Genomic DNA, 13470 nt, shown 5'->3' with positions numbered 1-13470 from the left:
GTTGGCAGGGTTGTTAATGACACTAATTACAGTACACTGCTGCAACAGGATCTAGAAAAGTTGAGCAGATGGGCTGAAAAGTGGCAAATGAAGTTTAACATTGACAAATGTAAAGTACTACATATGGGAAGCAGTAATCCCAGAGTAATGTATCAACTCTGTGGTTCCACACTGACAGTGGCAGAGAATGAAAAGGACCTGGGGGTAATTGTGCAGGCAGATATGAAGTTTTCTAAGCAGTGCAGACGGTCTGCAAGAGTAGCTCATGGTGTCTTGTCAATGATATACAGGAATTTTTCTAGCAGGGATAAGGAGGTGATTATCCCCTTGTATAAGGCAATGGTCGGGCCACACCTTGAATACTGTATACAGGTCTGGAGGCCTCATTTTAAGAAGGATGTAGAGCTGTTGGAACGAGTACAGAGAAGGGCAACAAGATTAGTGAATGGAACAAAGTATTGCTCTTATGAAGAAAGGCTTAAGTTTTGCAAATTACAGTGTCTGGAGACTAGGCACCTGCGAGGTGATCTGATTGAGGTGTATAAAGCCTTGAATGGTTTGAGCATGCTCAATGCGGATGGGATTCTTTGTCTTGCTCAGAATAAGAGAGAGAGGGCATAAATAATTTACGCCTGAGAGGGCATATATTCAAAGACAGTTGCAGGATAGATGTGCGGAATTTTGCCTTTAGCCAGCAGGTGGTTGATTGCTGGAACAAACTTCCATCTGTCATTGCAGAAGTTGATAGCTTAAATAGATTCAAGGCAGAACTCAACAAACATTTGGAGTGAGTGGATGGGTGAAATAAGGGCGTTTTTTTTTTTACTTTTGGCTGATGCTATATAAGCTTGCTTTCTAGCATCATGTGCCTTTGCTAATGCTAACTAGTCAGTTTATTGACTACAGACTTCATTCCATCCCAGAATGAAATACACTCTTGAAGTTAAAAAAATATACTAGTATTAGAAACAGAGAGAGAGAGAGAGAGAGAGAGAGAGAGACTTTTATTGCATCACCTTCGATTTTAACAGTTACAAAATTGGACTGCAAAGTCCCTTCATGGCCAAAAAGCCACAGGTTGACACTCACAGAGATGATGACAACAGATACATTACAGAAATAAATAAATTGACATTAAGTGATCATCATCATCATCAGCCATTTTCAATCCACTGCAGGATGAAGGCCTCTCCAGCAACTTTCCAGTTCCTTCTGTTTTGAGCACTGGCCATCCATTTACTACCCACAAACTCATGAATTTCATCTATCCATCTCCATCTTTGTCTTCCAGGTTTTCTTCTAGCTCCTTTTGGGTACCATTCTGTTATTTTCTTAGTCCATCTGTCATCATGTCTTTGGGCTATGTGTCCTGCACAAGACCATTTTAGTTCTTTAGTTTTGATAAGAATGTCCTTTACTTGAGTTTGCTGCCTAATCCATGTGTTTCTTTTCTTATCTAACAGTCTGATTCCCAATATAATTCGTTCCATTCTTCGCTGTGTAGTTCTCAGCTTCTCTTCCATTCTTTTGGAGTGCCCAAGTTTCACTTCCATAAGTCATGGTGGGGAGTATACATTGGTTCATTATTTTACGTTTCAAACAAACGGGGATATTGCTCTTCAGTATGTGACTATATGCTATCCATCCAAAATTTATTCTTCACTTGACTTCCAGCCATTTATCATTATTACAGCTAATAACTTGTCCCAGGTAAGTATATGACTCCACCTTTTCAATTACTGCTCCTTCAATCATTATTTCTCTTTCTGTGGCATACTTGTTCATCATTACTTTTGTTTTAGCCATATTTATCTTTAGTCCAAAACCTTACTAAGTGTACATAACTGATTAAGATTTTCCTCTAATTCTTTGGGATTGTGGCTTATGACCACAATGTCATCTGCAAATCGTAAATGGTTTAGGTATTCTCCGGATTCACATTGATTCCTTTCTGCGACCAGTCTAATCTTCTGAAAGCTTCCTCAAGGGCAGCAGTAAACAGCTTCGGAGATGTTGTGTCTTCTTGTCGAACTCCTTTCTCAATTTTAAATTTCCTACTGTCTGTCTAGTCTAATAAAGAAGGTAGCACTCTCATATATTTTCTTCAAAATCATAATATGTGGGGTATCTATGCCTTGTCTTTCCAGTGCCCGAAATATTGCCTTATGCTGTATGGAGTCAAATGCCTTTTCATTATCCACAAATGCCAGGCATAATGGTATTTTATATTCATTTGCTTTCTCCATTAGCTGTGATATTACGTGAAGGTGATCCATTAAGTGATACAGGATATTAAATAATAAAATAAAATAACATCAAATGACAAGATGGCATACAGTGATGTACATCATTACAATGACATTAAATAAAAAATAGCATCATAAAACATGGCATTTCTTTGGGCACAAATATTTACAGAAAGCATATTTATTCATTCTGGACACAGTTTTTTGCGTCATGTTTTCCATCATACTTTGAGTTTAAAAAAAGTCAGTCCACTGTACAGTAGGGAACTTGACCCCAGATATTAGAAATCTTTATTGCAATAATAATAATAATACAAATGGATACATTGAAATGTCGCCCCTCACGGCCACAAGGCCATATTGTACAATATGTACTATTGTACAATAGTACATATTGTACTATTACTGCACTATTACATACTGCAGTAATAGTACAATATGTAAGAAAAGGAAATTAATAAATTAAACATAAAAAATGCATATGTGGATGAATAAAAATAAATACAGCTCAACACTCAAAGTATAATACAATTATAAACATCACAACGTACAAAAAATATACAGGTGGAAAACTGTAAGCCATCTTCATGTCATATTGCTTTCTTGCAGTATTAAGGTAGCTTCAAGGACAGGGAAGTACAATTTAATGATATGGCATCTGTACTCCCAATCACAAGAAAACTTATTAAGGTCAGCATCCAAAGACTGGGCACGTGAAAGTAGCTGAAATGGCAAAAATCTATTGGATAAGTGGAGATGGCTGAGATGTGGGCACAGAGTTAGAGTCGCTCTGAGGGAAGGCTGAGGGATTCTCCAAGAGCACAGGTCCCAGAATGATGGTGCCGAAATCTTGCCAGTGATCATTTTTACAGTTGTGGTAAGGCAATTTACCCTAGTCAGTGGGGGAAGCCTGTGAATTTTTATCAAACTGGCCGTTTCAGTTGTCCTTAACTGTGGAGGAAGTTTATGTTTGTTTAGGGTCCACTTGAAGAGCCAAAACTCAGAAGAAAAGAGTGGTCAAATTGTGCTAGGGGAAACAGATGAAGCATATAGAAGCGGAGAGTATACTGTACTTTTTATATACCTTCTGGTGGCGGTTACTTCATTAATATAATGCAAATTCTGTTTAGCCATCCATCGGAGTCGAGCTGCCTGCATGAGCAGCTTTTCCATGTGGTTACCAAAGCAGAGCTTAGAATCAAAAACAACCCCCAGATCAGTATGTTTCTTGACAACGGGAATAGGAGAGTTACATAGTGTTGGCTGAATATAGGATGGCATTTTCTTTAATAAGAATATCATAAATTCAGACTTTTCTGGATTTATTTTTAGTCCAAACTGGTTGAGGTAGTTTGCAAATTCAGGAGTATATTGTTAATTGATGCTGTTATCATGAGAAGATCATCATGTGGAGAAATCAGTGTGAGGAGTTTCATATCATCAGCATAACATAGAGTATCATGCCTGGACTCAACAAGCGGCGAGATAAGCACTGTAAACAAGAGCCCAGATAAGTTTGTTTGTTATTTGGTTTTTAGGAGCATTAGCAACTAAGGCCATATTGCTCCAGGAATATACAGTGGTCATTCCCTTGACCTTTCCGCATCCTCCGTATTTCGTGGTGATGGGCTCGAACCCCGGTCTAATCAAGAAGCGTGTGCTATGCACTGCTGCTCCTTCCCACCTGGCTACGGAGTCGCCGCCCAGATAAGACACCACCCTGTGACACACCTTAAGAGACACATCGCTCGTATGTTTGGCCGTGGACAGTAAGCCGGATTATTCTATTTTGAAGGAGTGAAGTGAGGAACTGTAGAGTGTCTCCCTTGATTTGATAATGGTCTGAAAGTAGCTTCAGCATTGCAGGAACGTTTATTGAGTTGAAAGCTGCTTCGAGGTCTACATAGGTGACTGCAAGCTCTGCATGAGATTCAAATGCAGAGCGGATAGAGCTGGTGGTGGTGGCTAAGAGATTAGTCACAGTGGATCTACAAGGAAGAGAGTAGTGGATTTGATGAGGCTGATGTGGAAGAAGTTGTTTAGTTAGAATGGGGAGAAGTACCTTCTCTAGGAGTTTTAGAAGACTTGAGGGGTTGGAGATTGGCCGGTAATGCTTAAGATGAGTAGGAGATTGAATTTTGGGTACAGGCTTCACAGGGTAGATGTTCCACTACTGGGGAAAGAAATGACTTGAAAAATAGCATTAAAAATAGTTAGAAGGGGACTCAAAATGTATAGGCTGAGACATTTAATAACGAATTGGAGTATTCCATCTGCACCTGCTTTAGTAGAAGCCAGTGTAAAATTTATGGCAGCAATAAGCTGTTCCCTGGAAATTGATACTGCAGACAGCGTGTCAGGTGGGATTCCACTTGTTGATGTCTGAAGATCAGCACACACTGTTTCAAGTTCGAGGCAAATCTAGATATATAGTCTAGCCACTGGTCAGGTTCAAGATTTAGGGGGAAATCAGAAGGCCATTCAAAGTAGGGGGTTTTTCCTCTATGAAGGGTAGTATCCATATAATTCTTAATTGCTTGATTTCAGCTTGTTGAATATTGCACAGGCTCTAGAGTAGGCTATCCTATCTTGAGCACTTTGCGATTGCTTCCACATTTTGTGCAGTTGCTGTTTTAATCTGAAGATGGGGAGTCCACCATGCTCTGGACCAAGGCATAATAGAAATTCTCTTTGATGCTGCAAATGTTGCAATCGACTTAATTAGTAAGCAGATTCACTGCAATTTCACGATCACAGTTTTCTAGGACTGACCATGGGATGGCAGAGGCAGCCTCAACACATTTAGCAGTGCTCAAAAATCTGGGACTAACTATTACTCTGGTGTTAGTTGAATTCACAACATTGAAGTTTGGAGCAGGTATCTGTAAAAGAACAATAATTGGCCAGTGGTCCGAATTAAAATAAGTCTCTGGCAGGTAATCAGGTGTCCAAGGAAAGGAGGCAAGGATGAGATCTAGTTGTTGTTACCTCTGGTCGGGAGGTCATTGATCATTTGTAACCCTGTACAAGATAGGTTTGACAGGAGCATTTGTTGAAGGTTAGCTAGCTGGGGAGGATGATTAAAGTCTCCACAGACAAAGTGCAAGGCTGGAGGATGAAGCTGGTTAATGATCCAGTTTGATATTTCATGGATGGCCTCGTATGAAGGTGCTGGGGTATATATATATATAACAGTTACATCTATAAGGATGCTATGGTAGCTGAGAGTAACAGTGAGAGCTTTGTATGCTTGGTTAGACACTTGATGAACAAGTGAGGCCTGTGAGCTCTTAAAGAAAATGGCAACACCGCCTCTTCTTTGGCCAACTCTAGAAGTAAACGCTGATTTATACCCAGCTGGAGTACCAGATGTAAAAAATTCTTGGTCTTTATCAAGCCAGGTTTCTGTGACACAGAGAATATCGATATCACTAACAAGCAGAATTTGATCAATGGTATCCAGCTTATTGTGGAGGCTTCTAACATTCTGTTACAAGACTCTGATTATGCAAGTTTAATGAATCTTTTTAAGGAAGGTGTCTCTAGTATTTTTATTCAAGGCAGGCTGTCAAGTTTGTCGACTCGTGACCCACATTGGGGTGAGCATTCCCAAACTGTTTATCATTGGTGATTGAAGGCTGGTGGTATCAATTTGATGATGCTGATGTTTGTCACCACTGGTATAATTTTGAATTATGCTGCACTCATTTTGAGAAAATGCCCGGAATGTGGGGCATTCATGCTTGTTCCCCCGCAGCACTGATTGCTATCGAGGGTGAATTAGTTGAGGTTGTTGATGGACACTTTTTCTCAGAAAATGGTCTGATATATATACCTTGGGGCCAGGAGGCTGGATCTATAACCTTTTTTAGACAGCGCCAAGCAGAATTTGATAATTTGAACACACTACAAGGAAGGAGGCATGTTTGCCAGCTTTTAAGCCGTTTAACCCGAACTGAGAGGTTATGTTCCTCGTTAAACATTTTCATTATAGATTCAGGAGATGTTCTAGGTCTAAATCTGGATGCAAAAATCTTGGCTCTGGTGGAAACTATGGAGATGTCATATTTCTCGACGAGTGTCAGACAAGGTTTGGAGGCTGTTACTTGGAGGAGTATCTGGTGAGAAGGCAATCAATATTGGCATCAGGAAGGCATACAGAGGAATTTCAGGCAGGGTTAGCTGTGGTAATGAGGGAATTTTGTGTATCTCCAGATGGGACGTAAGTATCGCTAGAAGGGCTGTTGGTAAGCATATCAGCATATGACGTGGGCAGAGCTTGATGGCCGTTAATTGAATTACTGTTTAGTTCTTGGGCTTGTAGGGAGTGTTTGTTATTTTCTGGTGGGTTCTCTGGTTGGGATACTTCTTCACAAAATTGCAGCTGTAGTTGGTCACCGGCCTTCTGCGAGTGCATGATTGGGCCCTAAAGTGTCTGGATATCTATCTACTAATTGTCTCGAGTGAATCTGAACATGGAAGCCAGGCTTTATAAGGCTAGGAGGTTTGACAGGTTGCGTAGTTTTTGTCCATTTAGGTATTATTGGTGGCTGAGATGTCAGCTTGCCATTTTTGTTCACCAAAGAGCAGAGGTTGGAGAACATATGAGTGATATCTTTATTTTGGTTCCTCAGCGAGTAAACCTCATTCCTTCAGATCCTCAATTTGGGACCTCAACTGATAAATTAGGAGGATCAGGAAGTCTATGCTGTCTGGCTGTAGACGAGGGGTTGACACTGTAGCTTCGGCATTAATTCTTGGAGAATCATCTTCACTTTGAAAAGTACCTGTTATGATTAGTGTCTGGTTTGAGGTGGAGAACACATTAATGAATGAGGCACAGTTTTGATCATTAGTTTCCGATGGAGAATTAGCCTGATTATCACTGCATATATCGTGGTTGGCAATCCCGTCAGGTGGTGTTCCGTTGACCACTGTTTCGTCACATGCGATGGTCATAAGTTCTGGCAAACAAGTATTTGAATGTGAATGTTGAATGAGATCAGTTAACATCTGGTCGATAGGGCTAGTTTCAGTCTGGGACAGAGGAAGTTCAGATATTTTAGCGTCTTCTCCAAGGCATTTGTCACATGCGAACCTTCTCCAACGTAGTTTAGAAAGATATGCGATGTCTGTTTTAACTGAGTGGGCACAAAAGATTAATTTGCATGCATGACATCGAATGGTTGGTTCCTTCCCGTCACGGCAGGCTAGGCAGACGGATTGTTGCAAGTTATTCTATTTCTGTGACATGCCTGATTTCGGGTCTTTAAATCACTTGGAAGCTGTGAACAATGTTCAGTTTTAAAGTTAGTCTTTAATTCTGAGTAGTTTGTTTGCTCTGCCACTATTAAGCTTGCAACTTTTATATTCATGTTTCCAAAGAGATTAATGAGAGAACACAAGAAAGCATAAATGGTTGTGACAAGTGTGCTAAGCACAAAAGACAGAAGAGAGAGAGAGAGGATATCCCTAGGGAACTCAGTAGTGGCAATGCTTTGTGACTCGGTCAAGGTTGACTTATTGTCACCTTAGTCCATTAGGGTAGTGGGACATTTGCTAGATTCATGAGGGCTTGGCGCCTCCCTAGCCAGGTGGGAAGGAGCAGCAGTGCGTAGCAGACACTTCTTGATTAGACCAGGGTTCGAGCCCGTCATCACCAAATACGGAGGATGCGGAAAGGTCAGGGAATGACCAACGCATATTCTGGAGCAATATGGCCTTAGTTGCTAATGCTCCTAAAAACCAAATAACAACAATCATGAGGGTTAAAGCACTGTGCATACATTGTAATGAAGGATTTCAAACGTGAGCAGGAATAATTAAAAAAAATCAGAAATACCAGTTTATCATGTTACGAATATGATACCACATCAAGCTTGAGCAGAGGAAGAGGCATTCATTGGTGGGTGAATCATTTTATAATGTTACGTATAACTAATCTAAAACTGAATTAATATCAGGAGCGTAAACGAACACCGTATACCACAACTCACACACACGCACTGTGGCTGAACAATCTTCTTAATGGTTAATCAAATATGCTATATCATTCAGATCACTGATTTTATAAGAGAATTTGTTTATGTTATGAAGCACAGAACCAACAGTTTATTATAATGAAAAGAGACTGATTTTACTAGCTAGAGAACTGTGATAAGGTAAGGATATGAATTTGCTGAAGTTTACTAACAAGTTATTCTTATTGAGAGGAAAAGGTTATAACACATTATTTATTTCAATTATGACATGGAGGGTAACCCCATTTGTGCTGAAAGACGAATGAAGATAAAAAAAAAAGTTCTCGACTCAGATCAAGATTATAAGTACATTAGGTTTTTGCATAAAGGATCACCATCCTTAATGCAAAAACACCGTTTCATAACATAAACAACTATAGTTTCAACTTCATAACATAAACAACTATAGTTTCAACTTTCATAACATACATACTGCACAGAGGAGACTTTTTACGGCATGTTTCATAATGTAAACAAATTATCTTATAAAATCAGTGATCAATATAATATAGCATATTTAATCAACTGTCAAGGAGGTTGTTCACTCAAATACATTGAGTCAACTTCCATGAGATACAGATGCTCTGATATACTGAACATCATGCTTATGTTCAAGAATATAGTACATATACTGGAAAGAGAGTTATAGAACTTATGACACAAGCACATAATAAACATAAATCATAATTAGATAATGCCAAAATTATAATCAAACTAAATAACAATTATCAACTTCACACAACGGAATAATGAAGTATAAACTAGAATATTTGCACATGCTAAATGCCAGATCCCCGGTTGATTTATCTGTTTGATGCTCTGAGAAAATTAAGTTTCCTAGTAATCAGAAATGAGCTCTTCATTCACTGAGATTCTTCCTAATATTTAAAACTTTTCCTTCCACCTATACATTATAGAAATGTGCTCATGAAAAGATAAGTCCACATCTTGCTATTGTATTTTTCTGACCATATTAAATATTAAATTTGAATGAGTATAAGGTTGCCAATTGGCAACCTTAGACTCATTCAAAGAGGTAGCATTTTAATGGTGTTTAGTTTATTAGCTTTCGTTCTTTTTAATTTTAATTTAATCACTGGTATATGAAAATTTAAAGACAAAATACAGAAGTGATTTGTTTCAACAAAAGAAGATATTTTGATTATTCAACATTTGAGTTATACTATTTAATAATATTGCCCAGTTATTTTCTTTGTTATTATAAGGTCTACCATTTATGTTAACATTAAAGGGGGTGTCTTACTTACTGGGCACTAATGTGAAAACTGATGTGGGATGCATCAACTAGAGCTGCATGGTTTAAGTCTTCATTTGTGAGCAAACGGGATAAACATAAAATCAAACCCGAGCAGATCAACTCTCTACCAGATGCAGATATAGTTGTATAAGCCAAAAATAAATAAAGGAATAAAAGATTATTAATGTTATGAAATAAAGCTTACTTTTTTTGTTCACATTTTTATTTAAAAAATTGTTGCTTTAAATGATAAATAAATTTTATAATTTACAGACTTTTCCATTACATTATTTTAATAATGACTTTAACCAACATTAACTTTGATAAAAACATAAATGATTAAATACTTTTAACACTAATTACATTGAAAAACAAAAGAATAATATTTTTCTGTCACACATTAAAGTACATGTAAATGAATTTTAAAGGGTTTTTTTTTTTTTTTTTTGCTGATTTCAAATATTAAACCAGGTTTTGTCCTTTGCCCGCAGCTTTAATGTGATTTCAGTTTAATATAAACATTAAAATAAGTGACACTAGAACACTATTTAATGATGAACTTACTTGTTATCTTTAAGTGAGTTTATTACCTTTGATTACCTGTTGTATTTTGCTTGTGGAACGTCCCTCCTCGGCATCCAACAGTAATCAGCCAGCATGCTTGGGCTCCACTTGCCCTGGTACCTCTTTTCCAATGTGAAAACTAATTTGATGGAAATGCTTCCCCCGCTCATCATGACGGCTCCTAGGTTTTCTTGGAAGAAGTCCAATTATGAATCCAAGAAATAGATCTTTGGGTATATATATTATATCCCATAACTTCAGAGGCCTTGAGAAACCCATTGACTATTTCTCGGTAATTTTCAGCTTTGAAATTTCCAAAAAAATTTTGAATAACTGTTTTATTTTAACTGCATGCAGTTCATTCAACTTCATTTAACTCTTGATAAAAATGTACAACTTTTCATCAGTTTTCTTATTTGGGGTCCCACATATATGCCCGCTTTGATTTTGTTCTCACTGGCTCCAGTAAATTTCTCTTTCAGGTAAAGAAAATCTGCTCCACTTCAATCCATTGCTTTGACAAAATTTTACATTAAACTAAGTTTAATATGCAATGTGAGTAATAAAACTTCCTGAACTTCCTGAAAGGAATTTCAGCTTGATTTTTAGATAATTTTAGATTATAAACAAGATCATTTAATTCCTCTTGAGATATTAAGTGTGATTCCAAGAATGAACATGTCACTTCATATGTGGGGTGACTAACTCGCTAGTCTTCTCCACGGTCATTCTGTGTCTTGCCACCAAACTCAAAATCGTCTGGTTCATCATCATCCAAATTATAAATTTCCAGTAATTTTGACACAGGTAGTTCTTCACTGCATAAAACAAGTCTTATAGCTAATAGTATACAGTAGACTCTCGATTTTCCATGATTAACCTAATCCTCGATTTTGGATTAACCTAATTTCCAGGTTAATCCAAAAATACAACAGTCCCGACATACGTAAGAGATACGTTCCAGGACTTCTTACTTCGTCGAGTTTTACGTAACTCGGGAATGACTAATAACATATTGCTACTATATTATTATTGACAAATCTGAATTCCACGCAATACTTGTTAATGTTTGGCCATTTTCATACATCCCTATTAGTTTATTTTCTGATCCAAATCGATGGCTTTCCTTTTGTTGATAGATTTACTAGTAGCGCTTTCACTTTCTCTTAGTCGGCATCATGATATCGGTCAAAATGACATTTTCTGAAAAGAACTTCACACGGTTAAGGGGGAAACACACTATTATCAGCTCACGCGAACTCACATTTTACTAAAGCACATTTCTGGCGGTCACTGCCATTAAACAATTTGCACCTTCCGGGTTACTAGGCTTTTCTGATCTAATTATAAACGGGTAGTAAACTCGATCTTATTGCATTTGCGACAATACCAATAACTGGAATTGTGTGGGTTTTTACGTTATTATGGTGAAATGTGTCCCCTTCATTGAAATCTTCAGTCATATATAAAAAAAAAACCATAAATAAATTGTAAGAATCTTTTATTCTTTCCTATTTTTTTGCTTGTTACTCCGTATCTCACTTGTGCAATTTGTGCATGCCGTGATCATCGTTATTGATTGCTTATTTTATTGATTTATTATTTTTGTTTGTTTTAAATTTTACAATCCTAAAAAAAAAAAAAAAAAATTGAGTGAAAAAAATTTACGTAAAGTCGTAGTTGCGTAAGTCGGGGGTTTACTGTATCGAAAAATTTTCTGAAACCTACATAAAAAATATGGCGATAGATAAAAAACGAAAAAAACTTACCACGCCCTACACGCGTGTCCAATACGATGCTTCCCTTTATTTTTTTCCAATGTCGATTTTAGGTCTAATAGCTTTCCTATATTTTTTTACGATGTTGAATTTAAATTTAATAGCTTCCTTTTATTTTTTACAATGTTGCGTATGGTTTGGTCACCAACATTATAATGGTTCCTTAGAGATCAGCTGCACCGTTTTCAAACTTTTGGATAATTTTTGTTTAACTGAAAACTCAACTCTTTTGCGTTTACCCATCATTTTTGCGATTTCTAAACAAAAAAAAAAAAAAAAAAATTCCGACATCCCTGACATAAATAACGAAACAAAATTTGTCCTTTTCAGCTGCAACGGAACACAGTAAAACAAACCAAACTAAACATTTGGTTTCTTTTTGGGGAGGGGGGGGCAAACGCGTGAGAAGAGAGTGGGGATTGCAAGATCTCCGGTACACTAATCTCCCAATGATGACTTATAATACCGCTTGTCGCTTATTTACGGCTTGCAATCTGTTTATACCTATTCTAGTTATTACTTGAATTTTTTGATTTCTGGTTGATTTTTTTTTATTTTTTTTTATTTGGAGTCTTGAAGTGTCCCGTTTAATCAAGAGTCTGCTGTATTTGGAAATTTTACACTATGTTTAGATTTAGTAGTAATCCCTGAAATGGTTTGTTAAACAAAAATAATTTGTGGAATGGTTGTTTGGTTCCCTCAAAAAAAACATTTTACAACATTGATCTTTTGGTAATATTGCATTAGAATTAGTAGAGGCATATGAGGCAAGAAAGCAAGCTTATGCAGCATCAGCCAAAAAAAAAAAAAAAAAAATCCCATTTCACCCCTCCATTCATTCGAAATACCTGTCCAACTGAGCCTTAAATTTATTTAGGCTATCAACTTCCACAACAAGGGATGGAAGTCTGTTCCACCAACCAACTACCCGCTGGCTAAAGGCAAATTTATACACCTCTATCAGATCACATCGCTGGTGCCTAGTCTCCAGACACTGTAATTTGCAAAACTTAAGCCTTTCTTCGTAAGAGCACCCCCTTTGTTCCATTCACTAATCTTGTTGCCCTTCTCTGTACTCGTTCCAGGAGCTCTACATCCTTCTTGAAATGAGGCCTCCAGACCTGTATACAGTACTCAAGGTGTGGCCTGACCATTGCCTTATACAAGGGAAAAATCACCTCCTTATCCCTGCTACAAAAATTCCTGTATATCATTGACAAGACACGATGAGCTACTCTTGCAGTCCGTCTGCACTGCTCAGACAACTTCATATCTGCCCGCACAATTACCCCAGGTCCCTTTCATTCTCTACCACTGTCAGTGTAGTACCACAGAGTTGCTACGTTGTTCTGGGGTTACTGTTTCCCATATATAGTACTTTACATTTGTCAATGTTAAACTTCATTTGCCACCTCTCAGCCCATCTGCTCAACCTTTCCAGATCCTGTTGCAGCAGCATAGCGTCAGTAGTGTCCTGCATGGTGATTCAATGTAGAACGAAAGAAAGCTGAGTTAAATGAACAAATGCATGAGAGTGAAGAATTGTATAAGTGTGCTGGGCACTGAATGAAAGTGATAAGGTGAAATAGGGATTGTCATAAAAG

The 13470-nt window shown here is 37.6% G+C and overlaps 1 protein-coding gene across 1 annotated transcript in view; it reads right to left on the bottom strand.

Annotated features, from left to right (window-relative positions):
* LOC150085819 (transmembrane and coiled-coil domain-containing protein 6) overlaps window positions 1-13470 on the bottom strand; it is a 234285-nt gene that overhangs the window by 27361 nt on the left and 193454 nt on the right. Inside the window, exon 7 of the mRNA XM_090374704.1 lies at window positions 9535-9648. Coding sequence (XP_090230830.1) covers window positions 9535-9648 — 114 coding nt within the window. The remainder of the gene's footprint in view (window positions 1-9534; window positions 9649-13470) is intronic.

This window comes from Mastigoproctus giganteus, chromosome 5 (assembly GCF_048544385.1).
Source record: "Mastigoproctus giganteus isolate SK-2022 chromosome 5, ASM4854438v1, whole genome shotgun sequence".
Classification (NCBI taxonomy): Eukaryota; Metazoa; Arthropoda; class Arachnida; order Uropygi; family Thelyphonidae; genus Mastigoproctus; species Mastigoproctus giganteus.
The sequence above is the reverse complement of the archived record's forward strand: the minus strand, read 5'-3'. Positions and strand labels throughout refer to the sequence as shown.